We start from the raw sequence: 22,409 nt of genomic DNA on the forward strand, positions 1-22,409 counted from the left end.
GTTCTGGCCACATTTAACTGTGGGAAATAGTCTGATGTTTGGTGGTGCTACCAAATCAGTTCACCACACGTGGACAACTCTCTAATCCAGATGCTCTGGCAAACAGTGGATGAAAAATTAGTCCCGAAAAAATGTGTCGCAATCACAAAAAAGCTGTGTAAATCCTCTTACAGACACACTGAGCAAATGCAAGAGAAGGAGTGGGACTAGGTGAGGAGTGGCTACACCACCAGGACTCCAGCACCAGTGGTTTTTGGAGAGAACTCTCTATTGTGTGCCCTTGCTTTGGACGAGAACTGTGAATCTCAGTAAAATCTCTTGCTGTACATTTAACCATGTGACACGGTGTGCAAAGAAACATTTGCTCTGAGCACAGCTTCAGAGACACACAGGGCTGACCCACAGCACAGTCAGTCAGTGCCAGGAGGAGTCAGAAGCACAGGCTGGAGCTGTGTAAATGTAAATGTGTGTAAATGTACCTACACAGAGTAGGATAGCAGAAACCTGAGGTCAGGCTCCTCAGGAGGACCCCGAGCAGGTCCAGTGTCATGGACACCACCTCAGCCAACAACAACTGTGCACAGCACACAGGGAAAAGGATGCAAACACATCATGTACTCGTAGAATCATAGCACTATTGAATCATGAAATCATGGAATCGTAGAATCATTGAACTGTTCAGGTTGGAAAAGACCTCCAGGATCATCAAGGCCAACCTTCAACCCAACACCACCATGCCTAGTAAACCGTATCATGAACCACCTCCCAGCCAAGGTGGGGGCAAAGATGAGGAAAGAGGCAGACACTACTGCTCAGTCAGAGACCTGCCCTCAGCAAGGACCAGGGACGTATTTTGTCTCTTTGTTTCAACCTCCCTTCCTATATTGAGGTGATTCTTTTTCTTTTGTGAACAGGAATCCGTTGTACATTCACAACAAAGAAGGCTGAAATTATTGTGGCTTTTCATTTGACACTTTCTTTGCATCTCCTGTCCATGGTGTTCATACCAGTGTTTGGATTCTCAATGGCAAGTCACCTAGAGCAGGCTCGTTATTACTCATTGTCAGGTGACTTGGGAGCATTACACACACCTGAAAAGTGAGTGTTGAGCTGATGCCTCCTGGCCTGAAGACATGGGGACACGCAGGGGCACAGCCAGCGCCAGGCTGGGTGACTCCAGAGCACGGTGCCATTACAAATAGTGCTTTGCCTGGAGGCCCATCCAGTTGAATTAGAAAAAAACCCCATTAATTAACTTGACTTAAGAGAAGGCTGATGCAGGGCAATGTGACCTTTTCTCTATGTCACATGCCACACGGATTTTAGCTTCCTTCTGATGCTTTGTCACTGCCAGTCCTTGTTTTTTAGATCACTGGATTGCAGGCGGGTGGTGGTGACCAAAAGGATTGTGGCAGCAGGAAGAAAGAAAGAGACAGCTCCACCATTCCATGATCTGTACACCAAAGGCAGCAGAATCCTCTTATGCATTTACTATATTATTATTATTATTATTATCTTGTGATATATATATATATATATATATGCACATTTAATTTCAGGTATTACAAACATAACATGCCATGTGTACATTCAGTTAAAATACACATTTAAAGTGTATATTTAAGGTTAAGGTTAAAATATTTTTTTACAGAAAAACTAAGAGTGGTACTGGTTTTACAAAAATGCAGAATATAATTGTTTAATATTGTTCAATTTTTGCATAATTGTGTTGGCAACAGAATGAGGTTTATGTAGTTTTCACCTACCAGCTCAATGCATTGCTAAAATAGCCCAATGTACCAAAATTTTAATACCGAATTAGCCCAGGGTTTGGAGGGAAAGTGATAACAGTAAAATCATGGAGTCACAGACCTGTTTGGGTAGGGAGGGGCCTTAAAGATGATTTTGCTTCAATCCCCTGCAATGGACAGGGACACCTTCCACGATCTCAGGTTGCTCCAAGTCCCATCCAGTCTGGTCTGGAACACTTCCAGGGATGGGGCAGCCACAGCTTCTCTGGTCAGCCTATCCCAGGGCCTCAGCACCCTCTCAGAGAAGAATTTTATTCTAACATCTAATCTAAACCTCCTCCCTTTCAGCCAGAAAGAAATGAGTCTCTCTTCCAGATCTCACCAGAAAATCCAACCCTGATGCCTTGTGCCATCCTCAGAAGGCCATGGTTTTGCAGTACTTCATTTTCATCAGCAAAATTATAATGGAGTCTTACAAAACCAATTCAGAGAACATCCCCAACCCATGGGAAATAGTCTCCATGCAAGGCTTTCCTCTAGGAATGGCTTTTTATCTAGTTTATAAATTTGTGTGTTTTGACATGAGTGTCTGAGGCTGAGCTTGACTCCTTCAGCTGAGAGAAATGAACAGCTTACATAGGAAATTTGTGTATTTCAGTAATCAATTTTAGGGAGAGAGAGATTATTTCAAGTAGGCAAGATGAATCTTTTGCGTTTACCCTGACTATCTCTTTGGAAAAACAAACTAGTGTAACCTTATGTGTTGTATTCATAACAGATCTACAGCTTCTCCTTGGCACAGTGCAAGACCTGACCCACAGCCCACAGCAGCAATAAACCAGGAATTACAGTTCCTAGAAATAAGGCAAAACCAGTTTTCAGAGCACTTGTGATACTCTGAGTCTCAGTTTGCTTGAAATCTTTGCAGACCATGAAGGACCCATGGACCTGCTGTCAGTGTGTGACCCCAGGTATTTCTACTCTGCCAACATCTACCTCTGTGGTCTCTGTGGGGTGAAAGGTGGATGGATTTGGGAGATCACAGAGTTCTGAATTTCTGCACAGACCTTTCTTTGAAAGTTGTATCAACACAGACACTGAGATCAGAAGTGCAGGGTTTCGTCCTCTGACTTAGAGAATATTTTTGACCGCACTGTTGAAAAAGAAAATACAAGGGAAAAACTCTTCTCAGATTCCGTTGGATAACATTGGCAAGGAAAGGCATGTCGACGTTATACCCACATATAGTTCATGTAGAGCAAAAAACCTCAGAGTGACTTAGAAAATACTTTTCTGTGTCCCATTAAATCATTGCGGCTTAAAGTATTGAAGGTTGGTTTGGAAACTTCTCTTGACGAAATCTAAGCTTTTATCTCAGTGAAAACACTCCCGTCTTACTAAACAAACACTATGTGATCAGCAGTGGACCTCAGAAAATCCTCTCACATCTCATTATCTCACAGTTTAGATGAGGGCTTTTATAGCTTGACTTCCTAATTCAACCACAGGATCAGTTCTGCTCCCCTCTGCTTCAATGCTGATGTATTATTTCTGTAACATGAAGAGCAGAGCAAAGCAGTAGAACATGCTTTCATCGCAACAAGTTAATTTTAGTTTAACCTCCAGTGCTTGCCATCGCAGCCATTAATACTCTAGTTGGTTAAATAGAAACACCAAGTAAACAAGAAATAAACCTCTACTCAAGCAAAAAGCCTCTTGTAGGTGCTGGCTGAATCATTTCCTGTAACACGAAGGGTTCACTTGCCATTCCTGTTGGCAAGATGTCTTTTCCTTGTGACGATGCACCCTGTTGGACCTATGTACCAAGGAACACCTGTGAAAAGTCATCTGAAACTGAATTATGAAGACCTTCACCCCAAGAGCACAGGAGGATGGAGATGAAAGCCCTGTGTTGGCTGGGAATTTTTCTCTTTTTAATTCCCTTCTTCTCCAAACTCGAGCCTCAGCTTCTCAAAGAAAGACACCAGGAAAAAAAAAGACACTTTGCTTTTCGAAAAACCTTCAGCACATCTGAATCCCACTGCAGCAATATTATTTCCCCAAGCAGCTCCCAAACTGTGAACATAAAAGGATACTAATTCAACACCCTCAAAATAAGAAGAATAAGATAATAACCCTGGACAATGAGAAAATTGCACAAGTTCACTTTCCATGTCAGTATGCATTTCCCTTTAAGAATTTCCATTTCCCTTTAAGCAATTCTATAATTCACACATAGCATTTCTAATCATTCTTTCAAGTGTTTCTATGTAACTTATCAGAGTTTAATGAATGCCAGAATAAGCACTAGAGGGAAAATCCACATAACTGGACACTAACCCAAAGGTTTTAACAAGACCTCTACATTTTTCTCTTTTTAATATAATCTTTATTCAAGCACTTGCTGCTTTGATCAGAAATATGGCTTTTTTATTGGTATTATTATTGACTTTTTCCCACCCACCCTCTTGCCTAAACCACCATCCCATAACTTGTGAGCCTTCCAGGGTTGCAGTGAAGAGCTATTAGTTACAAAGGGCTTCTTTGAAAACAACATCTACATAAAATCAGTAAAAGTTAACAAACAAACTTCTATACTGCTTTCTATTGAATGGGCAGAGAGCAGGAAAAAAAAATTTTGAAAACCTGAATATGTTAGAGAACACAAGTGACTTGTTCAGACTGCAATAATACATGGAGGTACTCGCTATCAATCAGAATTCCTAAGGATCACCTTGTGCCCAGAAGTTGTCAGTCACACAAATTTTGGGACACTTTGTCACTGGAGGTTTGAATGGCTAAAAAGATGGGATGAGACAGGTTATATAAACAAATAGTACAGGAATTTGTTCCACCTTCAGGTCAAACTATCCTGAATTAATGGCTGCTTTGGAAAACTAGGGGTATGAGAAAAGAAATCAGTCTGTCAATGCTGATTATTCTTCCCAAAGCAACCACTGCCTCCAACATTACGCTAAAAACATGCTAAAATTTGAATTTGATTTTTTAAACCATTCCTGGAGTTCTGTAGGATTTCTGTCTGCCAGACACTGTTGTAGGCAGCCTTGCACTTGTATTTCTTCTCTGACTTGTTTGGGGTTCTTTTTTTTTTTGGAGTGCTCTATAGGCATACATGGAGTCAGAGGTTTCTCCAGATGGACTCAGCCTTTCCAAAAGCAAGGGATGTTTTTTATTATGTGTGGTCACTGATATCCACTGGGCTTCCTTACTCCTTCAGACACAAATTTGAGTGGCTAAGGAAGTTGTACCCTTGGGGTCTGGAGAGGGAAAGGAGAAAGCAGATTTCCCACAATGCACAAGGATCCAAAACAGTCACTTGAAGCTGGTTGCACAGGCAACTGGGCAGAATCGTTTCTCTAAAGCTGATTTAGATGTCTTATTCTGTGGTTTCAAAGAGTAAGGGGGACCTAATATCATTTTCCTGCAATGAGAAAATGATTTCAACTGATTCTACTTAGAGCTCTAAAAACTTATAATAACTTTTAGGGAGCCCTAATAACAGCCTTCCAGTATCAAAAGGGGATTAGGAAAAGTACTTTTTACAAGGGCATATAAGGATAGGACCAGGGTAAATGTCTCTAAGATAAAGAATAGTAGATTTAGATTAGATATTATGAAGAAATTGCTTTAGACATTGGTGAGACCCTGGTACAGGCTGTCGAGAGAAACTGTGGCTGCCCCATCCCTGGAAGCTTCCAAGGCCAGGTTGGATGTGGCTTGGAGCAACCTGGGATAGTGAAAGGTGTCTCTGTCCATGGAAGGGGGTGAAACTGGATGATTTTGATAGTCCCTTCTAACCCAGATCATTGTTCAAAGAACTGGAAACCTTCTCAACAAGTGGCACAGTCTATTGTTCCACCCCATAACAAAGGCAGGTTAACCCATCTTCATTCCTGACACATCCTGCCGTTGCTTTATCTCTCAGCTCCCTCTCCAGAGATGAAAAGACAGTAGTTGTGTCCATCTCCCAAGGCAGAGAGACCAGGATCAGCCAGCCCTGCTCCAACGTGAGCTGGGCTTTTAACTGTGGTTAATCATCAGAGACAGACATGGACAGAAAATTTAATTAATTTATCACGAGTTGCATCAAAAGGTCTGAGGAGATCCAAGGACTCTCACAGCTATTCGGAAAATTTTGCCAAGTATTTCCTCCAATAGAGCTGTATCCAATTTATCCAATAGAGCTGTATCTGGTTTTCTGTCATATTTATTTTTTGGTGCAACCTTGGAACTACTTGGTGCTTTTGATCAGCTAATTCTATAATCTGTCTGAGGAACAATTTCTTCACTGAAAAGGTGGTGGGACATTGGGACAGGCTGGCCAGGGAGTTGTGGAATCACCATCCTTGAAAATGTTCAGTGTTTGGGACACGGTTTAGTGGTGGGCTTGGCAGTGCTGGTTGGACTTGATGACCCTAGAGGACTTTTCTAACCTAAAGGATTCTGTGATTCTGTCAATCCCATGGAGGAGAATAAAATATTGCTTTCTCAATATGGATCTTATAGGGACGTAACTTCTTTTTCAGTCCAGTAACTGTGGCATCCTGGTGAGCATGGGAAAAAAACAGTAAGACAGGCTTACCCTGGTTTTGCAATGTGCTTATTAATTTCAGAAAAACCACCGCAGGAACAAAGTTTATTAGTGAGTAGGAGGATGTTTCATGAACAGAGCCCAACTGAAAATAATCGGCTCCCTTTAATTAATTACATACCGTTTTATTGCATAACCAATGGTTTTAAACCTTGGCCAATTAGCTTGTCAAACACAGAAGTTAAATTCTATATTGGTCTCTTAAGAAAGACCTATGCCAAAATTTTAATTCAAGTTGCCTTATCCAAGCAACCAGAAAAATAGGGCCTTTTGAAACTAGAATTATTGGGCATTTACCCAGACTTGAAAAAAAGAATAAGAAAGACAAATGCAAAAAAAAAAGCAAGTACAGGGAAATACAATATATTGCACCGGTCCATGACTTCTATTGTGGGGCAAATTGAAGTGGCAAGGTTACCTTGTACTGATAACTTATTTTCTAAGACCGGATGAGGTGCTGTTGTCAATTTAGCATGCCTACAACAAAGAAAAACAAAACAAAACAAAACAAAAACAACAACAACAAAAAAACCCCACACCTCTTCATTGCAAAGTTCTTCAAAAGTACCTTAAGGTGCTGTGGTAGCTGCCTCACTGGTTGTGTGTCTCTTTTCCCAGCAACTGGAGAATGTGGAATGATTTTATAAACACATATATTCATAAATAAATTTATATTTATCATAACATATTTATGTGTTTGCATATTGAAATGAATATAATTTTTTTACATGTTAAGTTAAAAAACATGCTCTTGGCATGATCTAAAACTGAGTATTCAACATAACTACCCCAGAAGAAAATATTTATTTTCCAGTTTCTTATACACAATGTCAGTTAATAACTTTTTTTTTTTTCCAAAGCACTGTGCTGTTTTTCCAAAAGCTCACTAGGACATGAATATGGTTTTTTCAACTAATTATTTTAACTAAGCATTATATTATACTCATGCTACATATCCTGAGAACCCCATGGTGCACATAGTGTCAACCACATGTGCTTTGAACTTTGGTAGAGTGATGACATCTATACCAAAGCTACGCTTTATAAATGAAGATTTTGCATGCTTTGTCTCAGACGTTATTGTGTGAAGTGCAGCTTTTGCATGTAGCAACCTCTTGGCCTGAGCTTTCAACACTTTTAGCTTCATTAAGCTAAAATGCTCTATTTAAGTCATTGTCCCAAGCACACTGCTGTTGAAACTGGGATGGATAGTTGTGCAGTTCCTGCTGATTTTTGGTGTGCATGTCACAGTCCTAGAATCCTGGAATGCTTTGAATTAGAAGGGGCATTAAAGATCATCCTGTTCCACCCCCTGCCATGGGCAGGGACACCTTCCACTGTCCCAAGTTGCTCCAAGCACCATCCAACCCGGCGCTGGACCCTTCCAGTGATGGGGCAGCCACAGCTTCTCTGGGCACCCTGTGCCAGGGCCTCACCACCCCCACGGTTAAAGAATATCACCAAGAGACCACCTACACCAGAGCTCTGTCCAACTTTACCTTGAATGTCTCCAGGGATGAAGCAGCCACCACCTCTCTGGACAAGCTGCTGCCAGTATTTCACCACCCCCAGGGTAAAAACTTCTCCCTTATATCTAATCTAAGTTTACCACCTTCTCATTTAAAACCATCAACCCTTGTCCTATTGCAGCAGGACCTGCTAAAATTATCTGCCCCCATTTTTCTCAAAAGCTCCCTTTTAGTACTGAAATGCCAAAATAAGGTCTACCTACACCCTTCTCTATTATACAAACATGTGGCAGCACACAGTCCTTAACCATATCCAGAGCAATTACATTTTGGGCCAAATGAGTCAAAATTGCCTGCTTCTTAGTGTGACCATGAAAGCTGTCAAAGCAGACAAAGACTGTCAAAATTTAAAAGCACAAAGAGGAGAGCAAGCCAAGCTAAGGTCACACAGGCAACATCTAAATGCTTGCCTGATTCAGTAATGCCACTGGAACACTGGAAATTGCCAGTTTGTAATTTTTCCCAGTGTTTCATAGGGGACTCAGACTAGTTTGGAATTGCGCCATACCAGATTGCCACATAGACACTTCTTTAGTTCCTGACACCAAAATGTCAAGTCATTACAAACTAATGAGTGGAGGGAAAAAGAAGAATTAGCCTCATTTCACAGGGTAATCAAGTGACTTCCTCACTGTGAGGGTGCTGAGGCCCTGGCACAGGTTGCCATCCCTGGAAGTGTCCAAGGCCAGGTTTGATGGGCCTTGGAGCAACCTGGGATAGTGGGAGGTGTCCCTGCCCATGGCAGGGAGTGGAAGGAGCTGGTCTTGAAAATCTCTTCCAGCAGAAACCATTCCATGATTCCATTCATTATCTGGGACCTCTCCTCAAACCTCAGTTGCTCAGACATCTTTAGCAGCCATGCTCTTGTTTGTCACAGTGACGCAGCTCCTGGTTCAGAGCTGACTCGTGTCCTGCCAGCCTGGAACACCGACAGGCAAGTGGGAGCTTGCTTGGAAGAGGCCATGTCAGCAGGGCCAAGGTGTGATGGTGCCCACAAGAACCCGTCCTTCTGTTATATTTTTACATCCCTGACATCAAAGCACAGGGCAATAATTCCCGTTTTTCTCGCAGCCCTTTTACAGCCACTGATCCAGCATGGAAAAATTAAAGACGTTTTATCTGAAACATCCACTAAGGAAATCCTGTGTTTCTGATGAACCTGACTTCCTCAATTTCCTGTTTGCTGCACAGCTGTCTGCATTGGATGGGTCTCAGGGACATTTTTTTGGACATATTTGTGTACCTCAGTTGGAAGCCAGGTTCCTTGAGCTGGAACATAAGGGTCTATAATCTTTCGTAAAAAAATTAAAAATCACAGTGAAAACAGAAAGAATTAAAAGAAAACAAACCAATAAAGAATCTATCCTGTCATAACATCTGAGGTTCTGGTATTTGCTAGCCTTGGAGTAGATTCAAGATAAATGAAGGAAATGTGTATTTCATTAAATGCTAATATTTGAAAGATAAGAGGAAAAAATGATGAAATGCTCCCAAGAACAGTTGCGAGGACAGTGCCTGTGTGTGTATAAACACAAATGTTTGCATACACACAAACAGGCCATCGTGATTCACTCTGAATCAGAGCAGGGCTACATAGGAAGAATTATGGGGAAAGGATAAAGATACCTATTTTCTCAGGTCATTGCTCTTCATATTCATGACAAGGGATTTTACACTTCTCATTCTCCGTTTTCAGAACGGCAATTAAAACCTTCCACACAGTGGGCTTTGGGGTGGTGGGGTTTTTTGGTCTTTTTGTTTGTTTGTTTGTGGTTTCTTGGGTTTTGGGTTTTTTTGCAAGTGAAACTTAATCTTACAAATCATCATTGAGTCACAAGTAAGCACACACAAAAATCTCGATCCTACACAAGCTAAACTGTGCTAGGTGCTTTAATAATAAAGCTGGTGAATCAACACCCAACCAGTTTTTTCCTGGTGGATGCCATACTTTTTTCTGGTTAAAGTCTAAGGTCCCTTCTCCATTCTACCCCAGAGGACTCTGTGTAATCCCTTGGCTCCTGCCCAGCCCAGTCCGTAAAGTCAGGACACAACACATGTTTGCCTCCCGGGGACACAGCCCTTGGGCAGCAACAAGGGTCACGAAGTGCCCAGAATTCTTTTGTTAATTAGCAGATGCAACACAAGGGAACTAGAATGTGGGATTTGAGGCTCCAAATACTTGGGAAAGCATTTGATGTCTGTGCTTCAAACAATGCAACAGAGCAGGAACTGAAGTTTTCACAAGCGATAGACAAGGCTTAGATCTTTCAAAGGACAGCAAAAGATAATGAATCTAAGCAATTTATTTTCATAAATAGTTCTGGACACAGTTTTTCACAAGGACTGTGGATAAAAAATAATTCACTGACCACAGAATTTTTTCCCTGATAACCATCAACCTCTACTGCAAGGCCACAGATTCTAGAGTTTAGAGATTTGTTTTTAATACACACCAAAAGAAATCTTCATTTTGTTCCTTGCAGCTGAACCATTTCTGAGCAAATTTTCAGACAAAATCTTTCCCCAGGCATAAATCTATCATGGAAAAAGAAAGGCATCGACTGTAGCAAATAACATAAAAGTACAGGGTATGAAATAAAATAAAATATAAAAGTAGAAGCAACTGAAAAGCAGGTAACATGATGAAATGTTATATTGTGGGCTGTCAAAATGTGACTGCATGAAATCAGTGGTACTCTTGGATCAAGGCCATTGATCCATGGCAACCTCCTTGCAGCTGGACAACACCTGCTGAAGAACTGATTAAATGCTTCAGTCTAGGTTTCAGGTAAGGCCAAACGGCAACATGGAGACAGTTTGGGAAGGCTGTGGAGATTTGGCTTTGGAAAAGGGCTCTGAGATTAGGTGTAACTAAAAAGTGCAAAGTCCCTCTAAACCATGTCCTTCAGTGCCACATCAAAACATCTGTCAATGCCCCAGCAGAGGAAAATCAGGAGGTGAAGAAACCTGTTCCACATGAAGAGGAACCAGCGCTGTACTAGACAGCTGTGGCTGGATTCCCAGCCCTGCACCAGTGTGCAAAAGCTTTTTTCATTTAGTTGAGATACAAATCTGGAGTTTCTCTCCGGAGAACATTTTTTGGCAGCCAAAGGACTCCAACTGGATAACCCACTTTGGGGGACAGAGAGGTTCACTCAGAGTTTTTCTTCACAGATCCAAACTTTTTTAAACCTGTAGGAATCTGTTACCCGGAGGACTTAACACTCTACTACTTTTGTTTAAAATTGAAAATGTGTTTAAAAGGACTGGGAGGGAGATAACGCACAGATATATCTGCACATACCCTGCATGATTACATAAATCTCATGCTTGAAGAAAGCCAACTGAAAAAAAGAGACAGAAACCTGATGTATAAACACCAATAAATTGACTGCCAGATTTCCTGATATGTTCTGCAAAACTCAGGAATGTGATCCACTGGGTGCCAATCCAGTGGGTCTCTGTGGTGTTCATTCAAAAATGCATCCCCCACAGGCTGTCCAACACTTTCTAAAACTGGTGAGAAATATGTGTTTCCGTCCGCAGGCCTTGATCAATCCATAAAGAGAGGAAAAGAGGAAAAGAGAGAGATATCCCTTGGTGTTTGCGCCTCCTTCTCTTTCAAATGGAATTAATGGTGGCTTAATGGGGTATGAAAGGATGTTTTACTGGAAAGAATGAGGAACAATTGTCTAGCTCACGTTTCATTTCACAGGTCATTATTGCATTAAGAAGTAAATCGACCAAGTCCGGTAAATAACAGTCTGTGTTTTGCCCAAAGCTTCAAACCAACAATCTTAGCAGTCACCAACTAATATCTTTGTCATTTTTAACCCTTGCAGGGATCTGCTGGGGGCTAAACAATTATAGTCTTCACCCACCCCTAGTAGGTAAGCATTATTCATTTTATTTCTCATCCCTTCTTCCTGCAAACCCCATGAATTTATTTTTTTTTTCATTGTTGTTTTGTTTATTAGCCAACCTAGCCAACTGTGTGTCTGGTGGCCTTGAAAAACAACACATATTTTAGTCACTGCTGCAGGCATCTTTAAACAGGCTGCTTCCTCTGCAAAATTAATTGTTGCAAAATGTGGTGCTTCCCCTGTAAACCTCTGCAAACTCCCACTCAGCAGTTTAGTTGGATTACAGATATGTCTCTAAGATCTAAAGGAAATAATATAGTTACGCTTGCAGGATGAATGAAAAAAAAAATCAATTTTTTTTTCTTTTCTTCTTTTTTTCTTTTTTAATTACATAAACAAAACCATCTTGCCTCCTTAAAGGTAACAGCCAGCAAGCCTGGAGAGGGTGTTCCATGTAGATGCTGTTTTTTGATTCCATCACTGCATCACTGGCGCAACTCGCTTCTCCACTCCCCTCTGTTTATCCTGACACATTCTGGCTTGACTTTTAATATCAGCAGCTTCTGCAGCACCAAAGGCAGCATGGGCAGCAGGTCAAGGGAAGTGACTCTGCCTTCTGCCCCGCTCAGGTGAGACCCCACCTGCAGAGCTGCCTCCAGCCCTGGATTTCCAGCACAGGAAGCACATGGATCTTGGAAGAAAATCCAGAGGAAGCATCAGGATGATCAGAGGGATGGACCCGTTCTGCTATGAGGAAAGGCTGAGAGAATTGAGATTGTTCAGCCTGGAGAACAGAAGGCTTTGGGATGATCTAATTGTGGCCTCCCAGTACTTGTAGTGACTCAAAAAGAAAGAGGGAGAGAGAATATTTACAAGAGCATAGATTGAGAAGACAAGGGGGAATAGATTCAAATTCAAAGAGAGTAGGTTTAGCTTGGATATGAGAAAGAAATTCTTTCTTGTGAGGGTGGTGAGGCTCCGGCACAGGGTGTCTGGAGAAGCTGTGACTGCCACTTCCCTGAAAGGGTTCAAGGCCGGGTTGAATGGGGCTTGGAGCAACTTGGAATAATGGAAGGTGTCCCTGCTCATGGCAGGGAATGGAATGAGATGATTTTTAAAGTCCCTTCCAACCCAAATTGTTTTGTGATTCTGAGATTCTTCCAGAAGATGCTGGAAAATTTCTGGGTGGTATATTGTTGGAATAAAACCCAGCAATGGACTCAGATTTGTGGGCATCACTAAAGCAGGAATGATAAAGAAGAACAAAACAGATCCTTGGGAGAATATGAAGGATGTCTGAGCTTTGAGGATAGGTCTCAGATAAGGAATAGATTCATAGAATGGGTTGGGTTAGAAGAGACTTTAAAGATCAGCTCGTTCCTCTGCCATGGGCAGGGACACATTCCACTATCCCAGACTGCTCCAAGACCCGTCCAGCCTGGCCTTGGACACTTCTAGGGATCCAGGGGCAGCCACAGCTTCTCTGGGCAACCTATGCCAGTTTTGGTTCCCTGGTCCTGTAAACCTCAGTCAGACCCTGGACACCATTTTCTGTGGGACCCATCTCTACACTTACACGTTGCAAATCCTTTCAAGCTCATTGGCATTCCACAAGAAAGAACAGGCAGACTGGATGACCAGGAACCAAGCACATGCGTTGAGGGACAATCTGTCTTTCCTCCCCAGTGGTCACTCTTTTTCTTCATCAGAAACATTTAGAAAGTCCTAATTATGAAACCTTCCTCCTACAATGTCCTGGCCTTTGGACCCATATATCGCTGTCAGACCTCAAAAATTCCTGCAGACCAGGAACTGCCTTTCAGAATTTTTAAAATAGGTGCTGAAATGGCCATTTGAAATTATTTGACCCATCCTCCACCTGCTCAGGAAAAGATCAGCTCTATCTGATTATCTAAGGATGTTACCACTGATAAGGGCTCTGCAACTCACTCAGGCAAGCTACGCCAATGCTTCTCTGTCTTTATTCCAACATTTCCTCCCAACACATAAAATTATCCTGATGATACTTCAGACTATTATTTCTGATTCCACAGGCTTTGAGAGCAATTTCTTTCTCTCCAATCCCCAGTATTCTCATGTTTTTGAAGGCTGTTCCTAAACCTCTCTTCCACCTTTTCTCAAGACCAAGCCACCCAGCTTTTCCAGATATTCCTCACATCTCCTCTTTTCCACATACTTAATAATCCTTTTCACCTTTAACTGTCAGTCTCCTAAATAAATCCATAAGTAGTGCATCAATCAGTTATTCAGGTATCATGGACCACCAATGCTTTATGAATCACATAAAGTTCAAGAAACACTACACTGAAAGAGAAGCCTCATCATGTCAATGATAAAAAAATTTGCTTGTTTTGTAGACAACATTTATATACAGAAAGGGAGAGAGGTGGGTTTCAAATCCATAACTGGAATTCTAAATGAAGGTGACGTGGTGTTTTGGGGGCACTGAGCCCCCAGGGAAGCAAACAGGCTCCCTGAGATTTCACAAACTCTAAAAATGGTGGCATTTTCCTAAATATCTCCTTAAATACAGAAGTTGAGTTTGGAAAATTAAAAATCTGTTCTTTTATCCTCAGGGTTTAATGCTAAAAGGAAAAGCCAAGAATTTCTGATAGCAAGAGTAGGCACAAACTATTTGTTGGCACATCTTCAAAAAGGATTACTATCCTAAGGGGCAAGGTTATCTCCCATTGTCAGAGACCTGACTTCATAATCAGTTTTTCCAAAATTCATTTGGATAATCATTCCTAATAGATATGTACACATATTTCACATTTTATGCTGCTCAACATTGGTGCATGACTGTTTGAAAGAACCTGAGGAATTTGAAAAAGAAGCAGAAAGAGTGGCACAAAAAGCTAAACTCCATTTTCAACAATAAATGTGCAAAAGGACTGCATTTGCCCAAGGTTTTTTTGGCTTCATCAGGAGAAAAGAATTTGATACCTCTGTTTGATGGTAACAAGGAAATAAGGTTTGATAGGCTTATACAATTGTACATATACAGATATATGATCTGTGTGTGTATATACATTGCTCTACGCTGATAACATAGAAAATGAACAGCGCCATTCATCTTACACATCCTAGCTTCAGCATTAAGGAAAACCAGTCCTGAGAAAGGAGAATAGCCATTTATTAGAGTCTGAAATGCAGATGACTGTGAGGGAAAGCAATTTATAGTATTTCAAAATGGACATGTGGCATGGCCACTTAAGCCCCAGTGCTGACCTTGTTGCTACATCCCCAACTGTGCCCAGTTCCTCCATGATTTACCAAAAGAAATCATGTAGTGGAGTGGTTTTCCTTGGCAGGGCTGTCCCCTAAGGAAGTCTCATGGTGGCATCCAGATCACGGAATCACAGGCTGGCTTGTGCTGGAAGACATTAAGAAGTTCATCTTGCTCCACCCCTTGCCATGGGCAGGGACACCTCCCACTATCCCAGGTTGTTCCAAGCTCCATCCAGCCTGGCCTTGGACACTTCCAGGGATCCAAGGGCAGCCACAGCTTCTCTGGGCAACCTGTGCCAGAGCCTCCCCACCCTCACAGGGAAGAATTTTTTCCATACCTCTAATCTAAATGTGCCCTCTGTCAATTTAAAGCCCTTCCTTGTTCTACTTCTTTCCCAGCTGGTGGATTCTCCACCCACAGAATTGCCCCTCACTCTGCTGTACTGCAGTTTACAAAGCTGATTTTTTAATTCACTGTGTTCAACCATCTCACCCCTGATGAGCCACCACACAGACATCAAAGATATAAAAATAACTTCATTTCCCTTTGGATTACTTTAAACTATGTTCTCCCATGAGCATTACAAAAATCCTCCCAACTTTATTCTCTGCTTTGGTCTCAGCTTAATTAAGGTCTGCTGAAATCTTTACCAGAGAAGTGTTTTCAGGAAAATTAAGAATTACAAGCATTTTCTGATCATATTAGGTTTGTTTTTTATGAAAGAATAGCTTGGTAAGAGCTCTTCTAATGTCCTCCATTGCTACTTCTAACCCATTTTGCATGGGCCATTTATTGCAGAAATAGCAAATTTCTACTTGTGAGCAGCAACAACAAAAAAGCTCCAGAGGAAAACAATACTGATATTGCATTGTTTCATTCCTTGCAGATCTACCAAACTTGCATTTTCTTCTCAGAGGTCTTTAATTACTGAATATGATTATGCATGTCTAGTAGCTGATCATATTCCTTGGAAGATTAAATATTTATGGTGCAACATTTTCACCCAGCTTTAGCCCTAACTTATACTGCCAGCCTGTGTCTCAAAAGTCTGTGCTTCTCCGACTATTATTTGAGGTTTTTATTCAATAACTAAAATTACCAGAAAAAAGAAAATGGTACAAAAATCTTCAGCCCATAACCTGAATTATTTTGGACTGTTTTTACATACATCTGACATTTTGTCATATTTCTGAAGAAATTAGCAAATTCTGCATATTCATTTATGACCTTTAACTTCAATGTTACGATTCAAAGGGGTTTTGACATTAGTTTTTGATAAAATTGAAAGTTGAATGTCTGCATAACTTGTTTCAGACAAGCATTTACATATTTAACACTTTCCTCTTTATGATTTAGAAAATGTGTTGATTACCTCTAGAGACTAAGCAAGACTACTGCAATTCCACAGCTTTAGATTTGTCTAGATTGAAAATGACACAGGAAAATATAATCTTAGTAATTTGCTGGTCAGATAAAAAGTTCAGTTGTCCACAACACACTGATCCTCTCACCAAGAGATTAACAATAAAGCTGAGTCAATAAAAAAAAGTCTCTGGGTTAAAAATAATTGAAAAATAAATAATAACAACTGCAATTTTTTGTTTGTTTGTTTGTTTATAGTTGTAGCGAGAATGTAAATGTTCAGTAATGTCCCAAAACATAGTCAAGGAATATTATTTTAGTAAAAAAGTGCTACGTAAAATACACTTTGGGCTGATTCTAGTCAATGCAACCATAAAGTTCCACCTGCCTTAACAGGGTGGGGTGTTTTTAGATTCTGAGTCTGGCTGTCAGGCTTCTGGAAGGATAATTTTTAATTCAATGACTGACCTTGGGCAAGTCACAAATTCTCTCCTCTTCCTGGAAAATAGTGCCAAAATAAATGTCCACCCCACAGGGATATTACAGACCTAAATTTCACTGATTCTTCTACTGATCCTTCTACTATCCAAAGAACTTACAAGGAGTTGTCAGGTTTGACTGGTGTAAAGTAGAAAATCAATTCAATTATTCACACAAAATACGCGGAGCACATGTTTACAACAGAAAGAAAAAGTTGCATGAATATACATCAGATAGCCCAGAGCTTCATCATCCCCCAGTAAATCAGAATCAGAGAGGACCGAAGAAAGGACACAAAGTTGGTGAAAAGGTTGGGGAACCTCTCCTGTGAGGAAAGGCTGAGGGATTAGGTGTGTTCTCCCTGGAGGAGACAAGGCTCAGGAGAGAATCCTGTCACAATATTCCAGTACTTACAAAGAAGCTACAAGGAGGATTGGGGCTCTCTCTTCACCAGGAGACACATGGGGAGGACAATGGGCTATGGGTACTGTTTGCAGCAGGAAAGTCTCATCTCAGTATAAGAAATAAGTTTTTTTCACAGTGATAGCAATCACTGGGTGTTGTAGTTGTCCCATCCCTGGAAGTGTCCAAGGCCAGGCTGGACAAGGCTTGGAGCAACCTGAGATGATGGAAGGTGTCCCTGCCCATGGCAGGGGATGGAACAAGGTGATCTTTAAGGTCCCTTCCAAACCAAACCATTCTGTGATTTATTGGAAACCGCCCCCCCGGGACGTGGTGGAGTCTCCATCACATCCTCATTTTGACGTTTTCAAAATGCAGTTGGACAGGGTGACAGATAATGTTCCTTTCCCACAAAAGGCTGGACCAGATGAGCTTTTGAGTCTACTTCCAACCTAATATGCTTTATGATTTTATGATTATTCCGTCCAGTTTGCCTTAAATTATACCTAGAATGTATCTGTCAGTGTGAAGGAAACATATGTCTGCAGGCTCAAGACTAAAACTTGAAAGACTTGGCTTCATCTCTCTGATTCTCTGTATTACCCACATCATGAGTCAATCCCTCTTTGCTCACTGGAGGGGACATGAGTAAACTCTAGTGGAAGGTGTTCTTGTCCACGACAGGACATGGAATGAGATGACTTTTGAGGTCCTTTCCAACCCATACCACTCTAAAATTCTGTGGTTCTATGACGACTCTGGAGACAACAGGAGTGGGGACATCTGGATCTTCTACTAGTGTCAGGTCTTCAGCTACATTTCCACCAAGGGAAGACAATGAACTTTAATGTGTCTGGAAAACATCCCAGATTATAGATGTGAGGAACTATGATAACAGAGTCCTGTGGACACTGCGGAAAGCCACCAACTGGCTGATCCTTTTATTACACAACTATGGTTGTATCAGCTGCCCTTCATGGAGTTGGGGTTTTAACCTGGGCAAAGGACTTGGTTGAATACACAAACTGTTCACTTATCCTTAATTCCCCATCAAGACACCCCTGTTTATAGCTAATTCTGTTGAACAGCTTATGATTCTGGTATTTCCTGTATCGTGGAACCATTAAGTGCTCCAGGCCTGGCCCCAAGCTCTTTTGCAAGAGGCTTGCTCTAGACATGAGTTTTAGGAGAAAAACATTTTGTCATCCAAAAATGGCAGCTCAAAGAGATTTAAATAATTACAAATTCATGTTAAACTCATTAAATTGTTTTGGATAATTCAAAAAATGGTGCTTTGAAAGTTCATCATAAATTATTTAGGGAGGAGGGTGTTGGAAAACATTTAATTTTAAACTTTTACAGCATTATATATAAAAGACAAAAAAAAAACCTAAAAAGGATTCTCATATTAAAAAGTAATTATGGTTTGTTGGACTCAAACCCACTTTTGTTGTTAGTCCTTTTTCTTGCAGTAGAAATAATAATAGCAACAAAAATCTTGGATCTGCTCCCTCCTGTTTTGTTCTTTTTTTTCTGAATTCTGTGGTTTATCCAGAAAACTAAAACTTCATTTTGAAGTGAACAATTCTGCTTCATCAGACAGTCACAATAAAAGGCTCGGTCTATGAGAAAAGAGCAAACTCAGCGGGTAAAATCTGGGAAAACAAAGGGGGAAAATGTGAGTATAGAAATAATAAATTTCATAAATTCTGTACCAATTGCAACTTCAATAAAAGGCATCATGTGAATCCAGGAGCATTAATATCATTCTGAATGATCCCTTGTGCCCTAGTTAAGGCTCTCACAGCCTCCTGCCTGTGATATTCTTTATTCTGGTAAAACATCTCCATGGCCTTTTCTTCCCTGAAGTCTACTGAGTGCTTTGGTTTGCTCCCCACAGAGTAATCAGAGTATTTAAAATGGCTGAGGGACACTAATTTCATTCTGATTGGCCAAACTGGAAGCTTGACATGAACATAAATATTTATCTGTATCATAGAATCATACAATCATGGACTGGTTTGGGTTGGAAGGGACCTTAAAAATCGTCCTGTTCCAATGCCCCTTCCAAGCCGTTCTACAATTTTATAATCCTAAAACAAAACCACCATCTTCACAGGCCTCAAACACTGTCACACCAAAGAGTAATCTGGCCCTACAGAATCGTTAAGGCTGGAAAAGACCTCCAAGGTCATCAAGCCCAGACTGAACGAATGCCACCATGCCCACTAAACCATATCACAAAGGGCCACATCTACTTGGTTTTCTTAATGCCTCCATGGGTGGTGGCCTCACCCCTGTCCTGGGAAGCCAATTCCAATGGCCAACCACCATTTCTGGGAAGAAATTTTTCCTAATATCCAACCTGAATTTTCCCTGGTGCAACTTGAGGCTATTTCCCCCCTGACCTATCACTAATTTCCTGAGAGAAGAGGCCAATTCTTCTTTTCAGGGAGTTGTAGAGAGTCCCCCTGAGCCTTCTTTTCTCCAGATTAAGTTCCCTCAGCTCCTCCTCATAGGACTTCTATCCCAAACCCTTCCCCAGCTCCTTTCTCTTCTGTGGACATACTCCAGCCCCTCAAAGTCTTGCAGTGAGGGGCTCAAAACTGAACATGGGACTTGAGGTTTGGCCTCATCAGTGCCCAGCACAGGGGGATGATAATTGCTCTGGTCCTGCTGGCAGGAGATCAGTGGAACAGAAAAGTTGAGCTTTTTCTCCTATTTGCCTATCCTGAGAGCCTGCATTGCACTGGGGAAAATATTCAGTGCTACAACTTTCCAGAAGGAGAGGGAAAGAAGGGAAGAAGACAACCAGTAATTCACCTCCCATCATGTTGTACCTTTCCAAATGTCAGCCTCAGGACAAAAGAAACCATAGGTCAGAATGAGAAATGCAGAGGAATTTAACACACATTTGTGAAGGGAAGGGGAAAAAAAACACATTTGGATTTGGGCAGCAAAAAGAAAACAGCAATTTTGTCATAGCTTCAGAGGCAGGCAATATTTATTATATGCTGATCTCCATTTCACAAGGAGATAACCCTATGCAGTGAAGATTGTACCTTCAGTGCACTTTGGATTTAGGGGATTCCTCTCACACCTATGACTGTGTGCTAGGATGTGCTAAAAATGGGAACCTGAATAAAATCCAGGTTTTGTATGCAAATATATTCAATAATACGCAGGTGCTAAGTGGTATTAGTACCAGAGCATTAGTGATTCATAATTAGGGTGGAAAAGGTACAGTAAAATCAGTGTTTGCATCTAGACAACACATTAATCAACCCTGTAAGCAGCCAGCTAGAGCAGGATCCTTAGAGGAAAAGCTTTACACGTTTTGTTTAAAGTTCTTGTTGTGTTTAATCAGTTTTAGAGTGTGAAGGAAAACAGGATTAATTACAGTCCCTCCCATCAGCCTCCCATACCAGCAGAGTCGCAAACGATGCATCTCTACAGCAAAATGGCCGCCATCAGCAGCAGGCACAGGGAATGCTAATTGTAATTAAAGAGTTTATTTGGAATCAGAGCGCTGAGTTCTAATCAGGATGAGAATGGAGCCTTGCTGTGGGAGCCTTCAGAATGTGGTTACTGAGCAGAATGGGCCCTTTTTTAAACAGAGAGAGATTGTCAAACTCCTAGAGTGGATTTTCAGCTTGATTATCTCCTTAGAGGGATGTGGATGAAAATCTTTGCGGGGCCATTTATTGATATTATTTTGCAATTTTGTGGTGTTTTTATGGCATGAGGCCCTTAATGCCCTCAGAGGAGCTTGCAAGGGATGTGTACAATCACCAGTGATGGAATGGTTTGGGTTGGAAGGTACCTTCAAAATCACCTCATTCCAATCCCTGCCATGGGCAGGGACACATTCCACTACCCCAGGTTGCTCCAAGCCCTGTCCAACCTGGCCTTGGACACTTCCAGGGACCCAGGGGCAGCCACAGCTTCTCTGGGAAACCTGTGCCAGGGCCTTGCCACCCTCGCAGGGAAGAATTTCTTTCTACCATCCAACCTAGTGATCAGACCCTAAAGGGGATTAGAATGCAGTAAAACCACACTGCAAGAATCCAGAGTGGCACTGGTAGGCACAGAGGTGCACTCTGAGTCGCCCCAGACCCCTACAGCACAATTCACTACATCCTGCCTGGAAAGGAATCACACAGACTGGGACCACCATGACGTCAGCCTCAGTTGCAGATCTCAGTGAAAGTCACATCTCACGGCTCAAATGTCTGCACGACTTTGCAAACACTCCCGTCAGCACATGCACTTACCAGCTTCTGAGTAGAACTGTGCCCATTCAAATTCTGACTTTGGGAAAACAGAGACAGGTGGTTCCAGGTGCAGGACACCTCCATCCAAATCCTTGAAAAGGGCTTTCCTTGAGCCTTTGCATATCTTTTCGGGGAGCACGGCATCTTCAGAGGTTTGTACACTGGTAGGTAGGAAAGGTGACATCATCAGTGGCTTGGAAAAGCCAGAAAAGCCTATAAATTTCTATGTAAGTCGCTAATTACTGGCTGCCACAAGGGAAGGCACATGTAACAGGAGAGGTGTGTTGAGGGGAACTCATCTCACTGAGACAAAAATAAGACACTTGAGATAATTTCCTAAACGAGGGTGTATATTAACTGCAAAAGGAGGCTAGTGTGTCTCAATAACAAGCCTAATTTTGGGATGTGTAGTGAGCTGAATTGCCTTAAATTGCAGATTGACTAAATGTTCAACACTGTTTAAAGGAACTGGTGAACTGAGCATCTCACACTCATGGTAGAACTCAATACAATAAAAAGACTCCAGTGAAGTCCATGGAGACATTTTCAGATTGCTGCATGGAATCACATTAAACCTTGAAGAAAATGGAGAATTTTTTAGTCTCAGGCTGGGAAACCGTGATTGCTGGTACCTCGAATGGGGCAAACAGGCAAAGGCAGAGATTTGCAGTAAGGGCAGAGGAACAAAAACACCAATTCCTCCAGTCAGCCCAGCTCAAAAGAGATGAAGAACAAAGACTCCTCTGATCCTGACTGTTTAGTTCTCAACCATCTCTCAGCAGATCCAACATTTCTGCTGGTTAGGTTTACCAATTAGACAAGCAAGGCGATTCACAGAATTGCTCTATTCCCTGGTGTTTCTATTTCCCCTCTTGCTCCAAGG

General features: G+C 41.6%; 1 protein-coding gene across 1 annotated transcript in view; it reads right to left on the minus strand.

The window, feature by feature from the left end:
- Positions 1–22,409, minus strand: part of PKHD1 (PKHD1 ciliary IPT domain containing fibrocystin/polyductin) — a 245,592-nt gene that overhangs the window by 54,984 nt on the left and 168,199 nt on the right. Inside the window, exon 59 of the mRNA XM_058419697.1 lies at positions 21,527–21,687. Coding sequence (XP_058275680.1) covers positions 21,527–21,687 — 161 coding nt within the window. The remainder of the gene's footprint in view (positions 1–21,526; positions 21,688–22,409) is intronic.

This window comes from Hirundo rustica, chromosome 3, assembly GCF_015227805.2.
Source record: "Hirundo rustica isolate bHirRus1 chromosome 3, bHirRus1.pri.v3, whole genome shotgun sequence".
Taxonomy (NCBI): Eukaryota; Metazoa; Chordata; class Aves; order Passeriformes; family Hirundinidae; genus Hirundo; species Hirundo rustica.